The sequence below is a fragment of the Oryzias latipes genome, chromosome 1, assembly GCF_053564925.1.
Source record: "Oryzias latipes strain Hd-rR chromosome 1, Olatipes_Hd-rR_3.1".
Lineage (NCBI taxonomy): Eukaryota > Metazoa > Chordata > Actinopteri > Beloniformes > Adrianichthyidae > Oryzias > Oryzias latipes.
Window position 1 is genome coordinate 3,946,626 of NC_136237.1, and position 19,574 is coordinate 3,966,199.

General features: G+C 41.0%; 2 protein-coding genes and 1 long non-coding RNA gene across 3 annotated transcripts in view; 2 read left to right on the plus strand and 1 right to left on the minus strand.

Moving 5' to 3' along the window:
* LOC101167346 (neuronal acetylcholine receptor subunit alpha-7-like) overlaps positions 1 to 5,957 on the plus strand; it is a 44,387-nt gene extending 38,430 nt beyond the window's left edge. The window contains exon 10 of the mRNA XM_004066284.5: positions 27 to 5,957. Within this exon, the coding sequence (XP_004066332.1) occupies positions 27 to 605 (579 nt within the window). The 3' untranslated portion in view covers positions 606 to 5,957. The remainder of the gene's footprint in view (positions 1 to 26) is intronic.
* LOC144994858 (uncharacterized) overlaps positions 1 to 19,574 on the plus strand; it is a 193,931-nt gene that overhangs the window by 153,214 nt on the left and 21,143 nt on the right. The window lies entirely within an intron of this gene.
* Positions 10,235 to 10,628, minus strand: LOC144994899 (uncharacterized). Its single transcript, XR_013658594.1, has 2 exons — positions 10,501 to 10,628; positions 10,235 to 10,419 (listed from the first exon to the last, which is right to left on the minus strand). It is a non-coding gene; the product is annotated as an uncharacterized LOC144994899 (long non-coding RNA).

Consider the following 19,574-nt stretch of genomic DNA (forward strand, 5'->3'; position numbering starts at 1 on the left):
TGTCCATGTTTCCTCTCTGAATGTAGGTCAGAGTTGTTTTACTGAACTGGTGTGCCTGGTTCCTCCATATGAAGAAACCTGGGGAAGATAGAAAAACAGCTGTGAGCTCCCAGACCTACAAATACTGCAGCTCTCCTCATCACACCAGCTCCAGCAGCATTCAGATGAGCACCATACCGGGACAGCCATCCACCCAAGCGACCTCAACCAATGGAAACATGAACCTGTACTTTGGCTACCACTCCATGGGCACGGAAAACCCGGCCTTTCCCCTGGGCTCCAACTCCAGTGTGATGGTGTGCGGGGGTGGCGACGGAGGAAACCACCTCAACGGCTCTTCCCAGCTCGATCTCGACCAGACGAGGACTTTGCTGCTGGAGCAGGTTCCAGAAATTACGCAGATTCTGGCAGAGGTGCAATACATCGCCAGGCGCTTCAGGGAGCAGGACGAGGGCGAGGAAATCTGCAGCGAATGGAAATTTGCGGCAGCCGTTGTGGATCGGTTGTGTCTGGTGGCCTTCTCCCTTTTTTCCATCATTTGCACCTTCGCCATTCTCATGTCAGCTCCGAATTTTATTGAGGCAGTGTCTAAAGACTTCACATAAAGCTGAGCAAGCTCCTCTAGCATGGTTGGGACTGTATATGGATCCTATCCTACAAGGTTCCATTAGCTTGAGTTACTTTAAAATGCATAAATATCCAACCTTTTCTGCTCTGACTTTATATATTTGTGCATATTTGCCAACATTGACAGTAGAGAAAATGAGTATTTGATACTGATTTTGTAGATTTGCCTACCTAAAAAGAAATTGACAGTCTGTCATATTAATGGTGGGTTTGTTTGAACAATGAGAGACAGAAAATTGCAAAATAATAATCAAGAAATCCCCTTTGAAAAAATGAATGCAAATTCTTTTGCATTTATTTCATTGATGGAAATAAAGTTTTCGAACCCCTACTAACCATCAAGAGTTCTGGTTCACACAGACTCTGTTAGATTCTCTTAATGAACCTGTTTAAAGTGATCACCTGTAGAAAAGACACCTGTCCACAGAATCAGTCCATCAGTCAGACTCTAAACTCTGCAACATGGACAGACTAAAGAGCTTTCAGTGGATTTAAGGGAGAACTACTGGACTGGACTACAAACCCCTCAGCAACTGTTGGTGCAACATCACCATCAACCCACCTGGAGGTCTGGGTCTCCAAACCAGATCTGACCTGGTGGGGTTTCTGTGATCATGAGAACAGAGAAATCAGGAGTTAGTTGAAGATCTCAAAGCAGCTGGAACCACTGCCACCACTAACACATGCGCTTCCGTTCCATCCACAGAAGCTCATTTCACACACACACACACACGCACACACACACACCCCCGGCCATCTCACCGGCAACACAGGATCATCATTACATCGTTTTCAAGTCACCGTTTTTCTAAATCAGCCGTTCAGGAAGCCTGACTTAGGAAAGTGTCAGTATTTATATAGTAACAGTGCTGGACCTGGATTTCCTTGTGATCCCATGGGGGGAAAAGCTCACGGGTGGATGGCTGCCCCGAAAAAAGCGTAGAGATTTTCACCTAAACCCAATTTTGTTTTTTCAAATCTAATAAATACAAACAGATGACAGATCAAGCAGCTATTGTTGTCACCCCCCCACGTGCCACTGTCTTTCCCTCTGCGGGCCCCAGGTTGCCGCCCCCTGGTTTTACAGTTTGAACTCCTTCATGATTTAGAGAAGGAGCTGTGGTCAGATGAGACATGGAGCTCTTTGGCGTCAACGCAACCCGTCATGTTTGGAGAAAGAGGAATGCTGCCAATGACCCAAGAACCCCGTCCCCACTGTCAAGCATGGAGGTGGAAGCATTTTGGTTTGGGGGGGGGGGTTCACAGTGCTACTTTTTCTGTGTGGATGGAGGATGTGGATGGACCGTCAAATCCTGATTGAGAACGTCCTTCCCTCCACCAGGAGGATTAAATGGGGGGGTGGATGGGTCCCCCAACAGGATCATGACCCAAAACATACAAAACGACCAAGAAACGAAAACGAAGCAGCAGATCAGGGTCATGGAGCGGTCCAGTCGGTCTCTGGACCTCAACCTATAGAGAGCTGAAGCTCTGGGTTGCTAAGCAACAGCCACCAAATCTGAATGATTTAGAAATCATCTGTGAAGAAGAGTGGAGCGGAATTCCTCCTGATCTGTGCAGAAACCTGATCATCAACGACCAGAAACCTCTGACCTGCTGCTGCTGCTGCTGATGATGATGAGGATGATGATGAGGGTTTGCCACAAAGTACCAAGTTTTCTTGGCAAGAAGGTTCAAATACATATTTCCCTCAATGGAATCCAAATAAATCTTTCTTTCTCTCGCTGTTTAAATGAACCTACCATGAAGATGACAGACTGACAGTTTTCTTTCTTTTTTTTAAACATGGGCAATCCTACTAAACCAGCAAGGATCCAATACTTATTTCCTCTATTGTTGGTTGAGCTCAAGGTAATTTTTTTGTTATTCTTTAAAGATGGTTTTCCAGGCTTCCACCACATAAACAGCAGGCCGCACTCAAAAAAAGGGAAATGAATCTCAAAACTACCACATGTAGAAACAAATGATGGGATTTTGTAAGTGTGTACATTTGTCTGCATTTTATTCAGCTGAGACAATAGGATAAAAAAAGCACATCAATTCTCCGTAAACAATGAATATTTACTCTCCATGAAAAAAAGTCATTCCACAAAAATGTATTAATAATAAATAGTAACATTTTTCCAAACTGATAGTTTTGAGCTCTGTAAGTTCTAAGCATCCAGGAAAGGAAAGTCTTTATAACTCAGCTTAGCGTGCCTCTGAAACCACGACCCCGAGGGCAGCAAAGTGTTGAGAGTGCAGCCAAACATGAGTGACTGGGGCAGAAGAGAGGTCAGTTGTGATTTTCCTGTCTCTGAACAGGCGTTGAGAGGAGTAGAGGTCCTCCAGAGAGGCCAAAAGCAATCGATGATTTTCTGCTGCTCAGTGTGTCGGGACAGTAGGCTTATGAAATCGTTGCTGATTTCAATGAGCTTTACATCAAAAACTCTATGGTCAAGTATAAAAAATGAAATTTCAAAGAGTGTTTTAATCAGTAATAAAATCCTTTTTGGAAAAAAATCAGAAAATCAATCAATAAAATACAAAAAATCCTGTTTTGCCTAGTTTTTTAATTATTCGTTTTACTACAATTTGGATAAAATTTGAATTTTATTTAGTGGCTGTTAAACGGAAAATCTGTTTGAAGTCAACGTATTGTCATCAAAGAATCATCCTTAAACTTGAACTTTTATAAAGTAATGTCTAACTTTAGAAAGCTCTGAAGCAAGTCCAAAAGGTGCCTTCAGGCTGTTCTGTTTGGCTTCGTCTCTTTCAGAGAGCTTTGCTAACGCCTTCGTACTCATGATGATCATTCACAAAGCATAGGATCCTATGAAGAAAATGTCACGTAAAGGATTTAGTTGCAAAATCTTTGTGGGATTTAGATCAAAATTTAGAAAGTTTATGCTAAAAGCCATGTCACACAGCCACTACGTGTCACAGAACCGGCAGACGGCTGCAGGTTTTCTTAGCTCAGCTAAAAGTCCACAAAGCTGAATCAGGGTCAGGCAGGCAGGGGTCGATAATGAGCATGGGAGCATCAGAGAGGAAACAAGAGTAGTTAGGATCCAGGAGAGATTCAGGGCAGGCGGCGGGCAAACAGAAACAGGGTCAGGAAATCAGAAGATCAGATCCAGATATAACAGTCGCTAATGCAGGCAGAGCGGCACAACCAATACTTCACCCTGTGTGAGGCTCAGTGCAGTGCTTAAGTAGACTGTAAGTGTTAGCACATGAGAGACGGCACATGTGGCATCCAGGAATTTTGCGCTGGGGTTGCTGGGAAACGAAGGGTGTTTAGAACTCTAGAGATGGTTCCCACCAATGACCAGAGGGGGAGACAGAGCTCTGACTTCTGACAGTTCATAAATTTTGTGCATATTGCACGTATGAAATTTCAAACTTTTTTGATATTTGCTTCTGGTTGAAGATTGGCGCCAGTGTTCGGCGGCAGAGCGGCCATCAGTGTGTAAAAAAGCGTGAATGGGACGGTGACTGTAAAGAGCTTTGGGCCTTCGAGAAAGGTAGAAAAAGCACTGCACAGGTTTCTGCCATTCATGCCATTTTACATGGGTGACATACTTAATTCATAAGTGTTCGTCATTGGTTGATGTGCTCAGATGTCTGTTGACGGTTTCAGCTGACGGGTCAGTTTTGAGCTGTTGAACATTTTTGGTCGGTTGAGAATTACGCAGTTTTTGCGTATTTTACGTGGTTTAATCACAATTAGTACATAAATTGTACGCAATTGTTAGTGATTTTTGCGAGATGCATGGGCAAATGTTTGTCTTTCCACGACCGTTCCACAGACGTCTAACAGAGTTTTGCGCATGAACCACACATGTATAACTTTTATACCACGTATACGGCGCACATATCACATTACAATGACAAATCACTAATGAATTGCATATAAACAGCACAATAATCGCACGGTTCATGTTGTACGTTGATTTAAGTGTTCTTTGCGGGGTTTATTCGTACTTCTTTCATGACTTAAATCCGGTTCATTTCTGATACACCTGTGAAAATTTCCCATTAAGACCACAACTTTTCTCCATTTTTCCACATGTATTCACCTACGACCAATTTTTCTCCGTTCAGTATGTACAGAATGTATGTTGTGGCTGTCTGACATGGCAAGACAGAAAGACAGAAAAAGGACCCTTTAATGTGTCTTTAGACCATAATCTTTAAAACAAACGTGAAAAGAAAAAACACGTTAGCCCCTTAATCTCAGCAACAGGGATTGCGGAATGAGTTTATGCAACGGCTTTGGGATAGCTTTCACATCTCCAGCTCGTCATCCTCGTTGAGCTAAACTTTAGGTTTGAGGCACAAATTAATAAATATTGAGACCTTCTTCCCTGTTAGATTCGACAATCACCGAGGTTGGGGTTCAAGGAAAAGGGGACCGAATTCAATGTAACAACATGTTGGAGGAATTAACCCTGACATGAAATTTATGAACTCACTTTTAAGATGTGGGTTCAAGGACAGGGGGGAAGTTAGCAGCCTGTTCATGATGTCGTGTCTCTCTTTATTAAACACAGAAAAAGCTGGTACAGCGGTCTTTTGAAACAATAACATCGCATTGATGACATTACTGTGTGATCATTGCTGTTCAATGTGGTTTAGCCCCTTACAGACGTTCTCACAACAGTTTTATTTAGTCTTTCTACCACTTTTAGTTGTATTTTAGCCACTAAGATGTTAACTTTAATACAATTTAGTTGTTTCCTCTACTATATTTGGTGTTTAGAATGAAGTGGAGAGACTGAGGCAACTGTTAGCATGGCTGACAGGGTTTATGCAGGTCCAGCTGACAGAAGCATGAGCTGCTGTTTGACGTCATGAAAACCTTGATCCCTCATTTCTCTACACAGACAAACGCAGAAAGAACTAGTTGCTTTTCTGTGATTGCTGTGTGACTCAAAGCAGTCAACCGTATAGATTTTGTGTGAGTTGATCTGGTGTTGCTCTGATGCCTTAGGGTGTTTTCTCTGCAAAGAGCCTTTAATGACCCTGAAAGTTCAGTTGGAATGATGGAAATCCTCTTGATGGACTGGGGACTGGGGACTGTTTTCTGAAGATCAAATCCTCAAACCACAGACAGAAAAACCTCTGATGATGGATTCAGAATCATTTCTATGAGACGGTTTGATTGAGTTGATTGTCGTTTTTTTATATTGTCAGTAATATATTACTGTCAAATTTCTTCCTCTGTGCTTTCCGTCTTTTTTGCCCAATATGAATCAAACTTGTACAAAATAATTTTACTGTATGTGACTACTTTAAGAGAAATTAAAGCAAATGTCATCAAGTTATTTTGGAGAAAGTGACTCTCAGAGAGCTTGTCCCCATAGTGTTAGGTTCCTCAGCTTTGTAGCAAAAATACCGGTACCTTCCCACATTTTAACTGGGAAGATTTGACAATCTGACAATCAGAGCCAGACGTGTTCCCCTGCTAAAGCCAGTACATGTGCAGACCCGTCTAAAGTTTGCTAGAGAGCATTTGGATGACCCAAAAGAGGATTGGGAGAGTGTCCTGTGGTCAGATGAAACCAAAAAAGAGCTTTTTGGTAAGAACTCTACTCGTCGTGTTTGGAGGAGGAAGAGTACTGAGTTGCCTCCAAATAACACCAGACCTACTGTAAAGCATGGGGGTGGAAACATCATGGTTTTGGGCTGTTTTTCAGAAAAGGGACCAGGACGACTGATCCGTGTAAAGAAAAGAATGAATGGAACCATGTATCTGTTGATGACAAATCATCCAAACTGATGACATACTTTTTGATGTCAGCGTGAGAACACAAATGGTTTTTTTTGGCTCGTAATGATAATCAAATGTCTCTCTATCATCAATTTCCCAAAGTATTGATACAACTTTATTGCAGACTTTACACACTGAGATATGTCCATAAATGCTGTAAAGTTATTCCAAATTTATTCCTTAGAAAAAACGTTAGGACATTTTCAAAAGCGGCTGCATATAAGTAACAGAATTATTTTTTCAAATCTTGTATTAGTAGCGTAACTTCGGGCTGGATTTCACCTTTTTTTAACCCTTGTGCTATCCTAGGCACTTTAACATTGGGAGTTGGGTCATCTAGACCCACTAGACAGTGCGCTGAACCTTTTTTCTTCAATGATTTGTGATCTTCACTGGTGTCCATGGATTACATGAAATCTTTCCACCTTTACCCACCTTTGTCATGGTAGGGAGAACACGCCAATGTAAGGGGGGGTCATCTAAGATAGCACAAGGGTTAACCACCTACTACAACTATGCAAGATACATTCTTCCCTGTTGAAAAGTGGGAAATATTGTCAAAAATACTGTAGTCTTTGTAGTATGTATTCAAGTATGTATTATATGTAGTTATATGTAGTTCAAGTATAAAAATACTGTCCATACAAAAAGTCAAGGTTTTCTTCTTTTATGTCTTTTTCCAGGTGTATGTTTCATACATGTTTGCATGAGTCCTGGTCCCTTTTGCTGAAAAACAGCCGCAATAACATGACAGATTTCTGTTTAAATGAGTGTAAATATGAAAAAGATTCTATGAAAAATTTAAGTCTCACTGAATATGTGCATGAATATGTTTGATCTACAGATTCACAGAGCAGTCGTGCAGGCCACCTGCGACTCTGGACTCAAACATAAATGAAGCCTTTCTCTTTTCCAGATAAAACTGCTCTTTTTTACTGATGTCTTGATTTAAATGATGATAACAAACCCTCAGTTACTACTGTCCCCTCCTCGGCCTATAATTATGTCGTTACAGTATTTCTTATGTGTGTTCTGCATCATCTGAATATCTTTACAATGAAACTTGAGGATCGTCACAAAGATTCAGAGCTTTTTTCAGGATGCACTCGTCCATTTTCAATCACACGCCAAGCTAAAGAGGCATTGCCCCACTTCACCTTTCCACTCAGTCTGAGATGCTGCTTCTGTGTTCGTTCCTGAGATGGGAGACACCACCTCCCATCAGCTTTGTGGATGCTGCACATACGACCCTCTGCTCTGTGAAACAAAAGCCCGCACACGAGCACACGCCTGCTCTGAAGGTGCAATCTACTCCAGCAGTGACTGGCTGACCTCTGAACGGCGCCAGCCGCAGATGTTGTTTACACTGACCTCAATTTTGTAAACAGGAACTCAGTCGAGCGACACCACTCTCAAACCATTTGAACTGCCAGCCCCAACTAGGCCTGCATTTAAATCCATTAACACCAAAAATTGGACTTGTTTTGCAGTCGACTTCATGTTTCAACACACAATATTAATTTGAAAAACTGATCCGAAAAGAAGCGGTGAGATGCAGAGGCTACAGTTTCTGTAAACCCTCAAAAGTCATTGTTGACCTCATTGTTTCGTGAGGTCCTTTGACCATCTATGTGGCCCAAATAAAAAAATAAAAAAACATAAACACTATTGTTCAAGCTTCTGTTTACCATGCAAGAAACTTGCTCTCTTGCTAAATGTGAAGCGGACACATTCTGCGCTTCTGGTTATCCTGAGAGGAACTGAAACATTTGCATTTCTCGTCACAATCTAGTTATGTAAAAGTCTGTGCCAGGCTTTTGAAGAATTCAGCTCAAAGATGAGATGAATGTCCCTACTGGCAGTTAGAACAGAAGAAACTGCTTTTTTTAGGTGAACTTCTAAAGTCCAGCCCCTCATCTGGATCCTACTGTTGGTTGTCAGGCATGCATAGGAACAGCTGTTTACATTCTCACGCAGCAAATTTCATTGCATTTTTGTCTCATCCCTGTTTTTCTTTCCTTTAAAAAAAAAACATTTTTCTTTGGACCCATCTGCTTCAGACATCAACCAGGCTCTCTTCCCTCAGCCCCAATCCACAGGGATAAATGTGTGCGAATCCCTGTGTGAGATGATAAAACATAGTTAATCTGAGGGGGACTGGGGCATATAATCTCATTTACTCCTTCAATCGCTTTCCCCTGTCTTCATTGCAACTTTTCCCCTGACAGAACATTCACAGTTATTCATTTTACATAATCCCCTTCCCAAAGCATCAATTGCTGGAAAAAAAAAAAGTTTAATAAATGAGGTTCAGACAATGATAAGAGAGCGCTAAAATCATGCACTTTCATTTGTGCAGTCGGTTCACGTCGCCTAGCAAAGAGAACGATGACAATGGACCTTAAAGGACCTCAGAGACTGAGACGGTTTGCCGGAGCAAACTATTTGATGGAGATGTGTTTAAAACAGCAGTTCACGTTTTGTGGTTTTGCCATCTAAAATGTAAGATTTCCGAAAACCTGAAAGCTTCACGGTTTGATCAAATGAATCCTTGAGTAAAGTTACACAGACAGAAAAGCAGCTCTTCAGCTCTCAGGATGCAGATTTCTGACATGTTCTGCTTTTAGCTCCGGCACGGCTAACAAACCTGGATAAAAATAACACAAGTCTGACTCTAAATGAAAAAAAAAAGGTCAGACAAACAGACACACAAACGTCACAAAGTTATGAAAATGTGAACTTAGGTTCACACAACCCAATTTTATCTGAGCGATGAAGTAAATAACTGTCATATTTGGTCCATGAATGTATGTACTTTAAACAGTCCAAATTTATCAAGCATCTCTGCCTCTACAATTGCTTTTCCAATGTGCAAAACTATTTTCCTTTTTATCAGCAGAGATGTGATTTAGCAGCAACAAAAGGCTAATGGGGGTCGACACATCTGTATTTTACTGTGTGGTTATATGGAAAACATTATGGCTCGTGGGAAAAATGCAGTAAAGTAAGACAGAGTTCAACTTTTTATTTACCAAGGTAAGTGTCAGTATTTAGTAGAAGTAAAACATCCTTTCAGTCAGACAACTCATGCAGTAAAACATATTTATTTTCACATTCTTGTAGCTTGGCATTGCCATTCTTTTATTTCACATTCTTTTAGTTTGGCATAAGGCTCCGTACAATTCCATGAAAGAAAATTTCCATAAAACTTTAGGGTAATAACTAGCCCCCCACTGCGGTAAAGGAAGAGAACAACTTGCACACCTGGACTTAAATAGGACGCTGAACAGGTGAGTTGATTAACTGGACCGCCCTAGGGTATTAACCTGTAAAACACTGCTAGAGTAACCTGCCTGAAAAGCTCCCAAAGTCGCCCATTCGGGGTTCCCTGTTACTGTGTTTCTTCTAAACAGATCCTGTTGAAACATCAGTTTTCAGTTTTTATGGTAAAATTGTGGTATTAAATGTAGTAAATGTAAAATACTGAGATTCCACTGGCTGTTTCAGTAAGTAGAATCTGTGTCCACACAAATTTTACAGAGCAACCAAATGTGGATTTTGAACTGCTAAAGCTGTGACTTTGTTTTCATTTAAAAAGAAAATGTATCTCTTGATTAAACTAATAATCTGTGAAATTGCTGGCATAATTGCCAAATCACCAAATCTTTGTGTGCCATTTGAAAACAAAAGATAGGCTGATACGATTCATTTGGCAAAAAGTATTTCTTTTTTTTTAAAGGGATACAAATAAACATGTTAACAGTTTTTGTCATGGTTAGCAGGCAGAGACTGACTCAATTGCTGGAACCCGGAAGGACACAAGGCAAGCAGTGAGGTACGAGGAACAGGTTTTAATGAGGCTGCGAGGATGAAGCTGAGTCCCAGGTTTCCTGTGGTAGGCAGCGGAGATGGTTGGAGGGTCTTGGCGGCGTTAACCGTTGAAACCAGAGGAGCGACAGGAACGTGGACAACGAGGCATGAGCAACCACCAGAAAGGTCCAAGCGAAGATGGGATCCTGAGACGAGGTAAGACAGACTGGGTTAGCATGGAACAAGGCAAACATGAAACTAGAATTTTACGAGGCCAGGAGATGCACCGAGGAAGTACAACGAACTAGCATTGATTGCAGGTCCGTGGTCTCCTTAAGAACCTGCGGCCCGACGAGGATGAGGAGGTGCAGCTGGAGGCATCAGGTGTAGCTGATGAGGGGGAGGAGTCAGCCGGGGGCACCATGACAGTTTTCTTTGAAAACACCAATTTTATAATGATTTTTGTCTGAATCATAAAGTTGCTATTATGCATATGTGGATGTAGGTATCCTACGCATAATGTGTTTCAGGAACCATATTATGTATTTTTGCACTTTCTTCTCCAGAGACACAAATGGGGTTTTGATGTGTGTGGGGGCTGTGATAGAAATACCCCCTAATTCAATGATCATCAGTCTTTTTATCGTCCCAGCATAGGCCCTGTAGCCATCAAAAGCCTCATTCTTCCCATTTGTCTAATGTCATTAGCATCTCCTGTACGTGCACACCCTCCCCCATCACAGTGTTTTTGTGTGGATGTCCACAGCGGTCCACTGTTTTCTCCCCCTGCTGTTGCTGGTGCACAGCATGATACTCTAAATGTAGTTTTGTCAGTGCCGTGCTTACAGGTTTTCATATGGTCTCATATTTACAGATCTACATTTGCTGATCGCTCAGATTCTGTCAAAAACACATATTCACTGGAAAAAAATATCCTTCTCAAAAGAAGGTAAAAAAAATGATCAAATATAAGATGTTTTTGCCTTGTTATATGTGAAAAATCTGCCACTGGAACGAGTAGAACTTGTCTTGTTATGTTTTGCTCTTTTAAGACAAAATGCAATCTTGATATTAGCTCTAAACAGTCATATTTCCTTTTTTTGTGCTGATCCATGGAGATATTATGTTCTAAAATAGGAGTGTATTATTAAAAAGAAGTGCCATAAAAGTGGGTACATTTACAGACAGGACCATAAATATTTGGACAGAGACACATTCGTTCTAATTTAGTTTCTGTACAATACCAAAGTGAATTTTAAATAAAACAACTGAGATGCCATTGAAGTGCAGACTTTCAGCTTTTATTCCATGGGTTGAACAAAAAGATTGCATAGAAATGTTAAAAACTAAAGCATTTTTTAAACACAATCCCTTCATTTCATGGGCTCCTAAGTAATTGGACAAATGAAATAACTGAAAACAAAATGCAAACACCACTGCAGTTTGAAATCCCATAACCTCATCCTCACTCTGTTCCCAGCTCCAAACCACTGACTGTGCCGGCACAGGACGTGGCACGGATGTTCAGCAGGGTAAACCCCAGGAAAGCGGCTGAACCTGATGGGGTTCCTGGGGTCTTCACAGAAAAAGTTAACCTGTCTCTAGCACAGGGTTCCATCCCTGCTTGCCTGAAGTCATCCATTATTATTCCCATACCCAAAAAGTCATCCACAGCCTGCCTCGTGGACTACTGTCCAGTTGCACTCACCCCTGTCATCACCAAGTTTCTGAAACGGTTGCTCCTAGGCCAAATCAAAGACTGCCTTTCTCCAACTTTTGACCCCCACCAGTTCGCTTACAAAGCGAACAGATCAACGGGGGATGCCATTGCCATCACCCTCCAAACTGCGCTGAGCCACTTGGAAACCAGAGACAATACGCCAGGGTGCTCTTTGTGGACTACAGCTCAGCCTTCAAAACAATCATTCCTGACATTCTGGTCAGCAAACTGTCTGACCTGAAGCTCAACTGACCACAGGCTTCACACAGGAACAGGTGAGATGTTTGCGGAGTCCTCACCCTATACAGCAGATTGTAGACCAGGCCACATCAGTAACACCATAGTGAAGTTTTCAGGCGACACTACTGTGGTGGGGCTGATCTCTGGAGAGGACGAGACGGCCTACATAGATGAAGACCTGAAACTGTCCAGGTGCTGTCAGGCTAATAACCTCATCCTGAAAACCACCAAGACCAACGAGATCATTCTGAATTTCAGGAAGCACAGAGCAGACACCCCCCCACCCTACATCAACGGTAACTTTGTGGAGATTGTCCACAGCTTCACCCTCCTGGGCACCACCATCTCAGCTGACCTCACATGGTCCATCAACACCATGACTGCCATCAGAAAGGTACAGCAGCGCTTGTACTTCCTGAAAAGGCTCAGTCCTGGCCACACCGTCTATGCATGACACAAAGCCAGAGCAGCAGTGACCCACGATCGGACTAAACTGTTTACATGCTCCACCATCAGATCAACAATCGGCATAACCCACCTATCTTTATCGGAAAGAAATTTTGATCGGAATGAGTCTGATCGGGGCAGAGTATTCAGAATGGCGGTTGACATGACACATTTTTATTCTGATCAGGCATTTACTCCGATTACTTTTCCGATTCCATATAAACGCAGCAATTGCTGAGATATTGATCAGAGAATAAAAACTGAACAATACCTGCCAGCTGAACCTCTGCTGGCTCCAGTTTTCTTTTCTAACATCAACTTCTAAAAAGTACGAGATAATCAGAAAAGATAACCAGAAAAAAAGACAATGGTTGCCGAAACCATGGTTACCATGAAATGAGGCTACATTGTTTTAATGAAAGGTTCTCAGACAAGGAAAGCACATTTATATCACATCCTGGCATTTCCAACTAAATATATCCGCTTTATTTGTTTCATTCAGGAGGCATATTGTGAATGAACTCTCTTCATTATACTTTCATATCTCATGGAGTTTTATATTACGGGCAATCACACAGAGGGGGCTTCTTGTGTGTGGGAGAGGGAGCGACAAAGGGTTACGGTGGACAGGATATTATACAGGATTGGATTAAAAACTTTTTTCTAAAAGATTATTGTCTGACAAAATGAAAAGTAAGAGTGAACGTTTGAATGGATGAAACAAATATCTGTAAAAAAACGGACTAAATGTAAATAGAAGACAAACTGTCAAAGAGATGGTTGAGAGAAATTAAAATAAAATCTAGGTCAGATTTTTAATAATAAAAAGTGTGATCATCTTTAAAGAGGTCAACACTATTAATGGCAGTCAGGAAGGTATGAAGCAATAAAACAAGAGTCCTTGAAAAAGTGCAGCTGGACCGCATTCATTCGTTGATGCTGGACTTTCCTCTGGTTAAAACCGTCACCTGTTCTGGATTAACGTCAGACATGGTGCTGTCAAAACAGGAAACAAATCTGTCTGAGATTTTCCATTAGTAATAAGAGAATGAAATGTTTTAAACATGGGTATGTGAGTTGAGCAGTAAACTAGTATTACTTTTGACTCAACATGGCCTTTTAGTGTTTCTTGGTAATGGAAAGTAACCCTGTTTCCTTGCTGAGTGCATGGCCTTTCATAAACGGGACATGATAAACTGGTTGCTACATCGTGTTTGCCCCTTTTTGGATTTTTGATTTCTGATTTCAGTTTTGCCCATATTCCTTTTTTGGGCTGCACGGTGGTGCAGTGGTTAGCGCCCTTACCTCATAGCAAGAAGTCCTCCGGTTCAAGTCCCTACAACAGAACATCAATGGGGGGGGCCGTTCTGTAGGTTCTCTCTCTGGCTTTCTCCCACTGTCCAAAAACATGCTTCATGGGTCAATTGGAAACGAAACTCTAAATTGTCCCTAGGTGTGAGAGTGAGTGTGTGTGTGATTGTGGCCCTGCAACAGACTGGCAAACAGTCTAGGGTGTACCCTGCCTTCACCTACAAGTGGCTGGGATAGGCTCCAGCAGCCCCGTGACCCCAAAATGGAAGAAACAATAGAGAATGAATGAATGAATATTCATTGTTAGATATTTTGTTCTGGTCTTGTCAGGTTTTGCACCGTCTTCCTAATTTTTTTTTCTCTATCTTTTAGTAGGATAACATATTGACTATACACGTTCTGGTTGGGTTCTGGTGCTGAAACTCAAGAAAAGACAAGCTTAGTAGAAAACAAAGGAAAGTGACAAAGGACTGGATCGTACTTCTCGAATGGCCTCATAAGTTGGAAGAAGAGTCCATTGTGATGATACAGGACAGACGTGATATATAAATAAATAAAGTTTGAGTTTGATATCATTGAGCTTCAGGTGCAGGGGGTTGGTCCGAATGGGTGCTGCAGGCTTTTGGGTTGTCTGGGCTCGTAGAGGGTCATAGAGAGGAGCAGTTGCATCTCAAGGTGAATCTTGGAGTCCCATGTCTACCTCAATGCAGGTCATGAAAATGGAACGAACTTTTATCCTGCATGTTGAAAGTTTATTGTGAGTAATGTCAGTTACATGCACTTATGACAAGTGAATCTGTTGTACAGCGCCCTTAGAAGACACTCTACACGTTAGTAAGATATGAGTACTGACCTCTTAATGACTGCGCACAAATACTGCATGCATGACGTGTGCAGGTGATGCACAGGAAAATGTAGGACGCCTGTAGGACAGCAAAACAAACTACACTTTGTCAGGCTGCACTTATCACTTGAACGGCACTAATGGGCTCCTTGTGCAGCGCGTGGTTTTCTGCGAAAAATCTATGCAACTATGCCTATGTCTTCCCTACTTCACCCTCACACGTGTATAAGTGTTCACTACGACTTGCCACTTGCAGCATGCATCAAAAATGTGCATGAACATTTTCCTCCAGGGGTTCACTGAGCAATCTACAACCCTAATATTTCCGGTGGACAACCTGCGTGCCCCTTATAGGTCTGCCCATTTTTCTTCCGGGGACAACCCATTTCCACGCGTAATGGCAGTTGTGACCTAGGTGAAATGTAGGTCCAATTAACATGGCAGGTGTCATGTAAAACAGCCGCCCAAAGAGCAGGAAGTCCAATAAACCATAATGCTAATACCCCCTTTCACTCCCTTTCAAGCAATATTTATTAATATGCCTAATTATCCTAAGTTTGATTAGTTACTGTATGAATGTATAACCGATGATTGTATTGCTTTTGTGTATTATTTCTATTTGATTGCTTGAAATAAACCCTTTCAAATCAAATCAAATACTGTAGTTAAACAGTAACAGGCTTGACTTTAACTGAGACAATCGGACAGAGTTTAAGGAGTGCAGGCTGTGTATAACCCTTGTGCTATCTTAGATGACCCCACCCTTACATTGACATGTTCTCCCTACCATGACAAAGGTGGATAAAGGTGGAAAGATTTCATGTAATCCATGGACACCAGTGAAGATCACAAATCATTGAAGAAAAAAGGTTCAGAGCACTGTCTAGTGGGTCTAGATGACCCAACTCCCAATGTTAAAGTGCCTAGGATAGCACAAGGGATAAAGGGGCATCTTCCAGGTTTAGCTGATCATCAACCATAACCAACTGATTGGGAGGAGCAGTGAGTGAACCACACAGCATGACAATTCACTGACAACATTGTGGTGTCAGGTACTGAGGCACACCCAGAGCGGACTAATGCAGTTTGCACATAAACATGTCAGGCCACCAAACAGAGAAGAAGCAACACCACAAAAAGGAACAAGCCAATGTCATGTCTAATCTGTACATTTTAGTATGATGTACAAAAAAGATATAAAGTGGTGACAAAGCAACATTTTTATTTTAGTTGGCTACTTTAGTAAGGTGCATTTCTTTTATTTTTGCACATGGAAATCAAAACTGTCATCCATCCTGATTCATAAATGTTTTCTCTGCAAGGACATCATCTCCAGTCGTCTAAAATAAACTCTAGATTTAAGTCTAGTTTCAAGTGGTTCTAAAACTAACTGGTCTTCAGCAGGTGACTGAAATCATTCCTCACAAAACTTGTTAGGTTGTGCCTGATATCATCTTAAAGATACAATCAATCCAGACACAGAAAGAAAGAAGTTGGTCTTTATCATAATCAACTATGTCTATTATTATTATGTGTCACATCGTCAACAGCTACTACGAGCGGAACGCTAAAATTCCCTGTGAATTCTATTAAGTAGGTGGCAACTTTAATCATAGAAGAGACAGACTAGCAGCACAAAAAAATGCAAATTTATTGTTGACGCGATATCAAGCTGTGCATTACGGATATTGCAAAAGACGGCCAAAATTGCGATGAATGATGTCTTATGGCAGCTTGAAGTATTTAACGAACCAAATAAATCCCTTCATGCATTTGACCAATCAGATGGACGCCTTCAAGTTGTTGACCAATCGGATGGAGCCCTATTATATTAGATAACTCGCCTCTTATGTAGACGAGGGTCATTTGGAGCATATGTTAAGGTAGGTTGACTTATATTTAAACTAAACTGTTACAGTGAAGTGGAAATGATGAATTTAGCTGTTTTGCTATTGGTTCATGTATCGCAAGTTATATTGTCATTGCAATATTGATCAGTAATATCACAAATTGCGAGTTTTTCTCATATGGTGCAGTTTTGAGACAGATCAAACATGTCAGTGACACTGACACAAAACACCCCATGAACCACATGAGAGCGCTCTGTCTGATGAGCACTGTGAGTGGCTGATGAGGTATGAGTCAGGGGAATGGTGGTCCCGCTTAACTGCACACCAACATTCAGAGGAGGACGAAAAAACGACCCGCTCCTGCTGGACACATTCACAGCACACAGAGCTGAGTTCCTCCTTTGGCAAACAAGTGAGTCATATCACAGAAGCGCAGTGACAGAGTGCTTTCCATTCAGCAACACTTGAAAAAAGGCTTTCTCCCAAAACAATGTCACATTTCATTTGAAAATCAAACAAAGGGGGACTGATACTTTTATCTTTCATTGTCTCTTAGACTTCATGTCTGCTTCCCTTTACGGTCCATCTTTAGCTCTGGAGCTAAAGATGGACCAACATTTTAACTGTGGCTGTAGACATTGCTGACATATAGAAATGAACTGGAACTCATTTATATCAATCACCCTGGGACTATGACCATATCGCTGGGCCTTACATGGTTAAAAATCCAACAAAAAAAACAATAACGATAAAAAAATAACATTTTGAAATAACAAATTCATTTTTCATTCATCTTCTGAACCCGTTTTATCCCTTTCGGGGTCACGGGGCTGCCGCAGCCTATCCTGGCCACTCGTGGGTGAAGGTAGGGGACACCCTGGACAGGTCACCAGTCTGTCACAGGGCCACAATCACACACATGTACACACATGAAGCATGTTTTTGAATGGTAATAAATTAAAGCTCAAAATATTAAAAAATATAAACAGTAATTGTGAAACGTATAATCTTGCATTTGACTAAAAATTAGGAGAATAAAAATAACCAGCAAAGAAAAGAGTTTTGTAACAAAGAGGTTTGCTGTTGGATTTCTTAACAACTCCTGAACTTGACAATCCTGTAATGTCTTAGGGACCGAAGAGTAAGCTGGTTGTACCTGTACTTTACAATAAAGACCGTTCATTCCATCATTAATGATCAAAATCCATTGACCTTGTTCTGTTCATCCGAACAAGTACAAATGGGTTAGCAGTGGGTTATATATGCAATCCAGACAGGATCTTCTGTTCACAAATGATAAACATATAAAACACAGTAAGTTAGCCTCAGTAAATGATGGTACAAGAATGTGTAAAATCATAAAAACTGATTTTATTTAGTCATTTTTCTCAACCCTCTAAGTTGTGCAGTCTGGAGGAATATCTGTGGAATATCTAAGGGATGGTGGATTGATTCCCTCTTGATTGGCTGGGGGACACCCCTGATTGCACCTGGGTGGATGGTGTTTATGTCTTACCATAACAGGTTGATTTAACCCCTGAAACCAAACAGGATTATACTCTTAAAAATGCACTTATTGGTAATTGAAAAGAGTCATGTCATCTCTAAATTTTCCTTTTTTCCCGTTTTTGTCACTGTTAAAAGATTTTATGAATATAATTAAGTTAAATCCAGTGCTGAGCATGGATGGCCCGAGTTAAAACACTATTTGTCTTCTTGTCACTGAAGGCAATAAGCTTTCCAACCCTGTCAGGCCACGCAGAAAGAAATAATTGCCATCCCACCTCCTGGGTCATTTTCTAAGGAGCAATTACTTTCTGTCCTTGTAATAAATAAGACGTTTGTGAATTTGTTTCCTTGTGTGAATTGAGCATGCAGCAAATGCTTAGTGAACTTTTTGTTTTTTTAGCAGCGCCGTGACTTTTTCATGTAATTTTTTTTAAATATGATTTCTCTTGACTGATCTACTACAGAGAAATCCTCCTAAAGTTGGTCTTTCTTGTGAGACTCATAAAACAGAGCTAAAAAAGAAATAATAATGTTTGAGATCCAAAAACTGTTAAAACAATTCAGACTCTGTCAGAGAAAGAGGTTCTGTATTTCATGCAACCAGCAGATATTCTTATCCTGGCACTGTAACTAAATGTGTCCAGAAAGCAAAAAATATTTACCATCAAAATCAAAAACACTAGAAGACAAAGCTTAGAGGACAGGAAACAGATATTTGAAACCTGATTAAAATTAACCTTTGAGAGATGCCGACCAATGCACGAGTCATACAGACAAGGAGAAACTACTGACCAAATCAGTGACATTCTGGTTTTAAATTGTTTTTATTATTTATCTGTCCTTTATTCTTCTTCATGAAAATAAAAATAATACAAATAGAATGCACATTTAAACATAATTAATGCAACAACAACTGTAATAGAAACGTTTCACCTACAGTCAGCCCTTTTCCACCTAGAAAGACACATTTTTCCAGATAAAAAACAATTCTTTTAATAAAAATAATTAGAAATGTTCACAAAGGAGACAGCTCTGAAAGTGCTCCGCTCACATCTTAGCAGGAGAGAAAGTGGTTCGTGGGCATGAGAGTGTTTATTACTGCTGAGAGGTACGCACCTGAGAAGTAATGCTCTCTTTTTTTCATGAAAAGAAGCCTGTTTTAGTCTTTTTATTTGGCACTGAAGCCTGCTGGGTAAAGAAAAGGGAAGCAGGGCGGGGGGGGGGAGGTGAAGGCATGCTGGGGTGTGCACAATGTGGGCGCACGAGGCAGACACCGAGTGTATAAATGTTGGTAATTAGGCTTGAAGAAATGAATTGTTGCTACGTCTCAAGCTGTGTAGGAACAAAGATTCAGACGCTCCTAAAACGCATCTTGTAACATCGTGGACTTTGTTCTGTTGACAAAACAAAAAAGGTGTGTAGATTTACTCATGCACAATC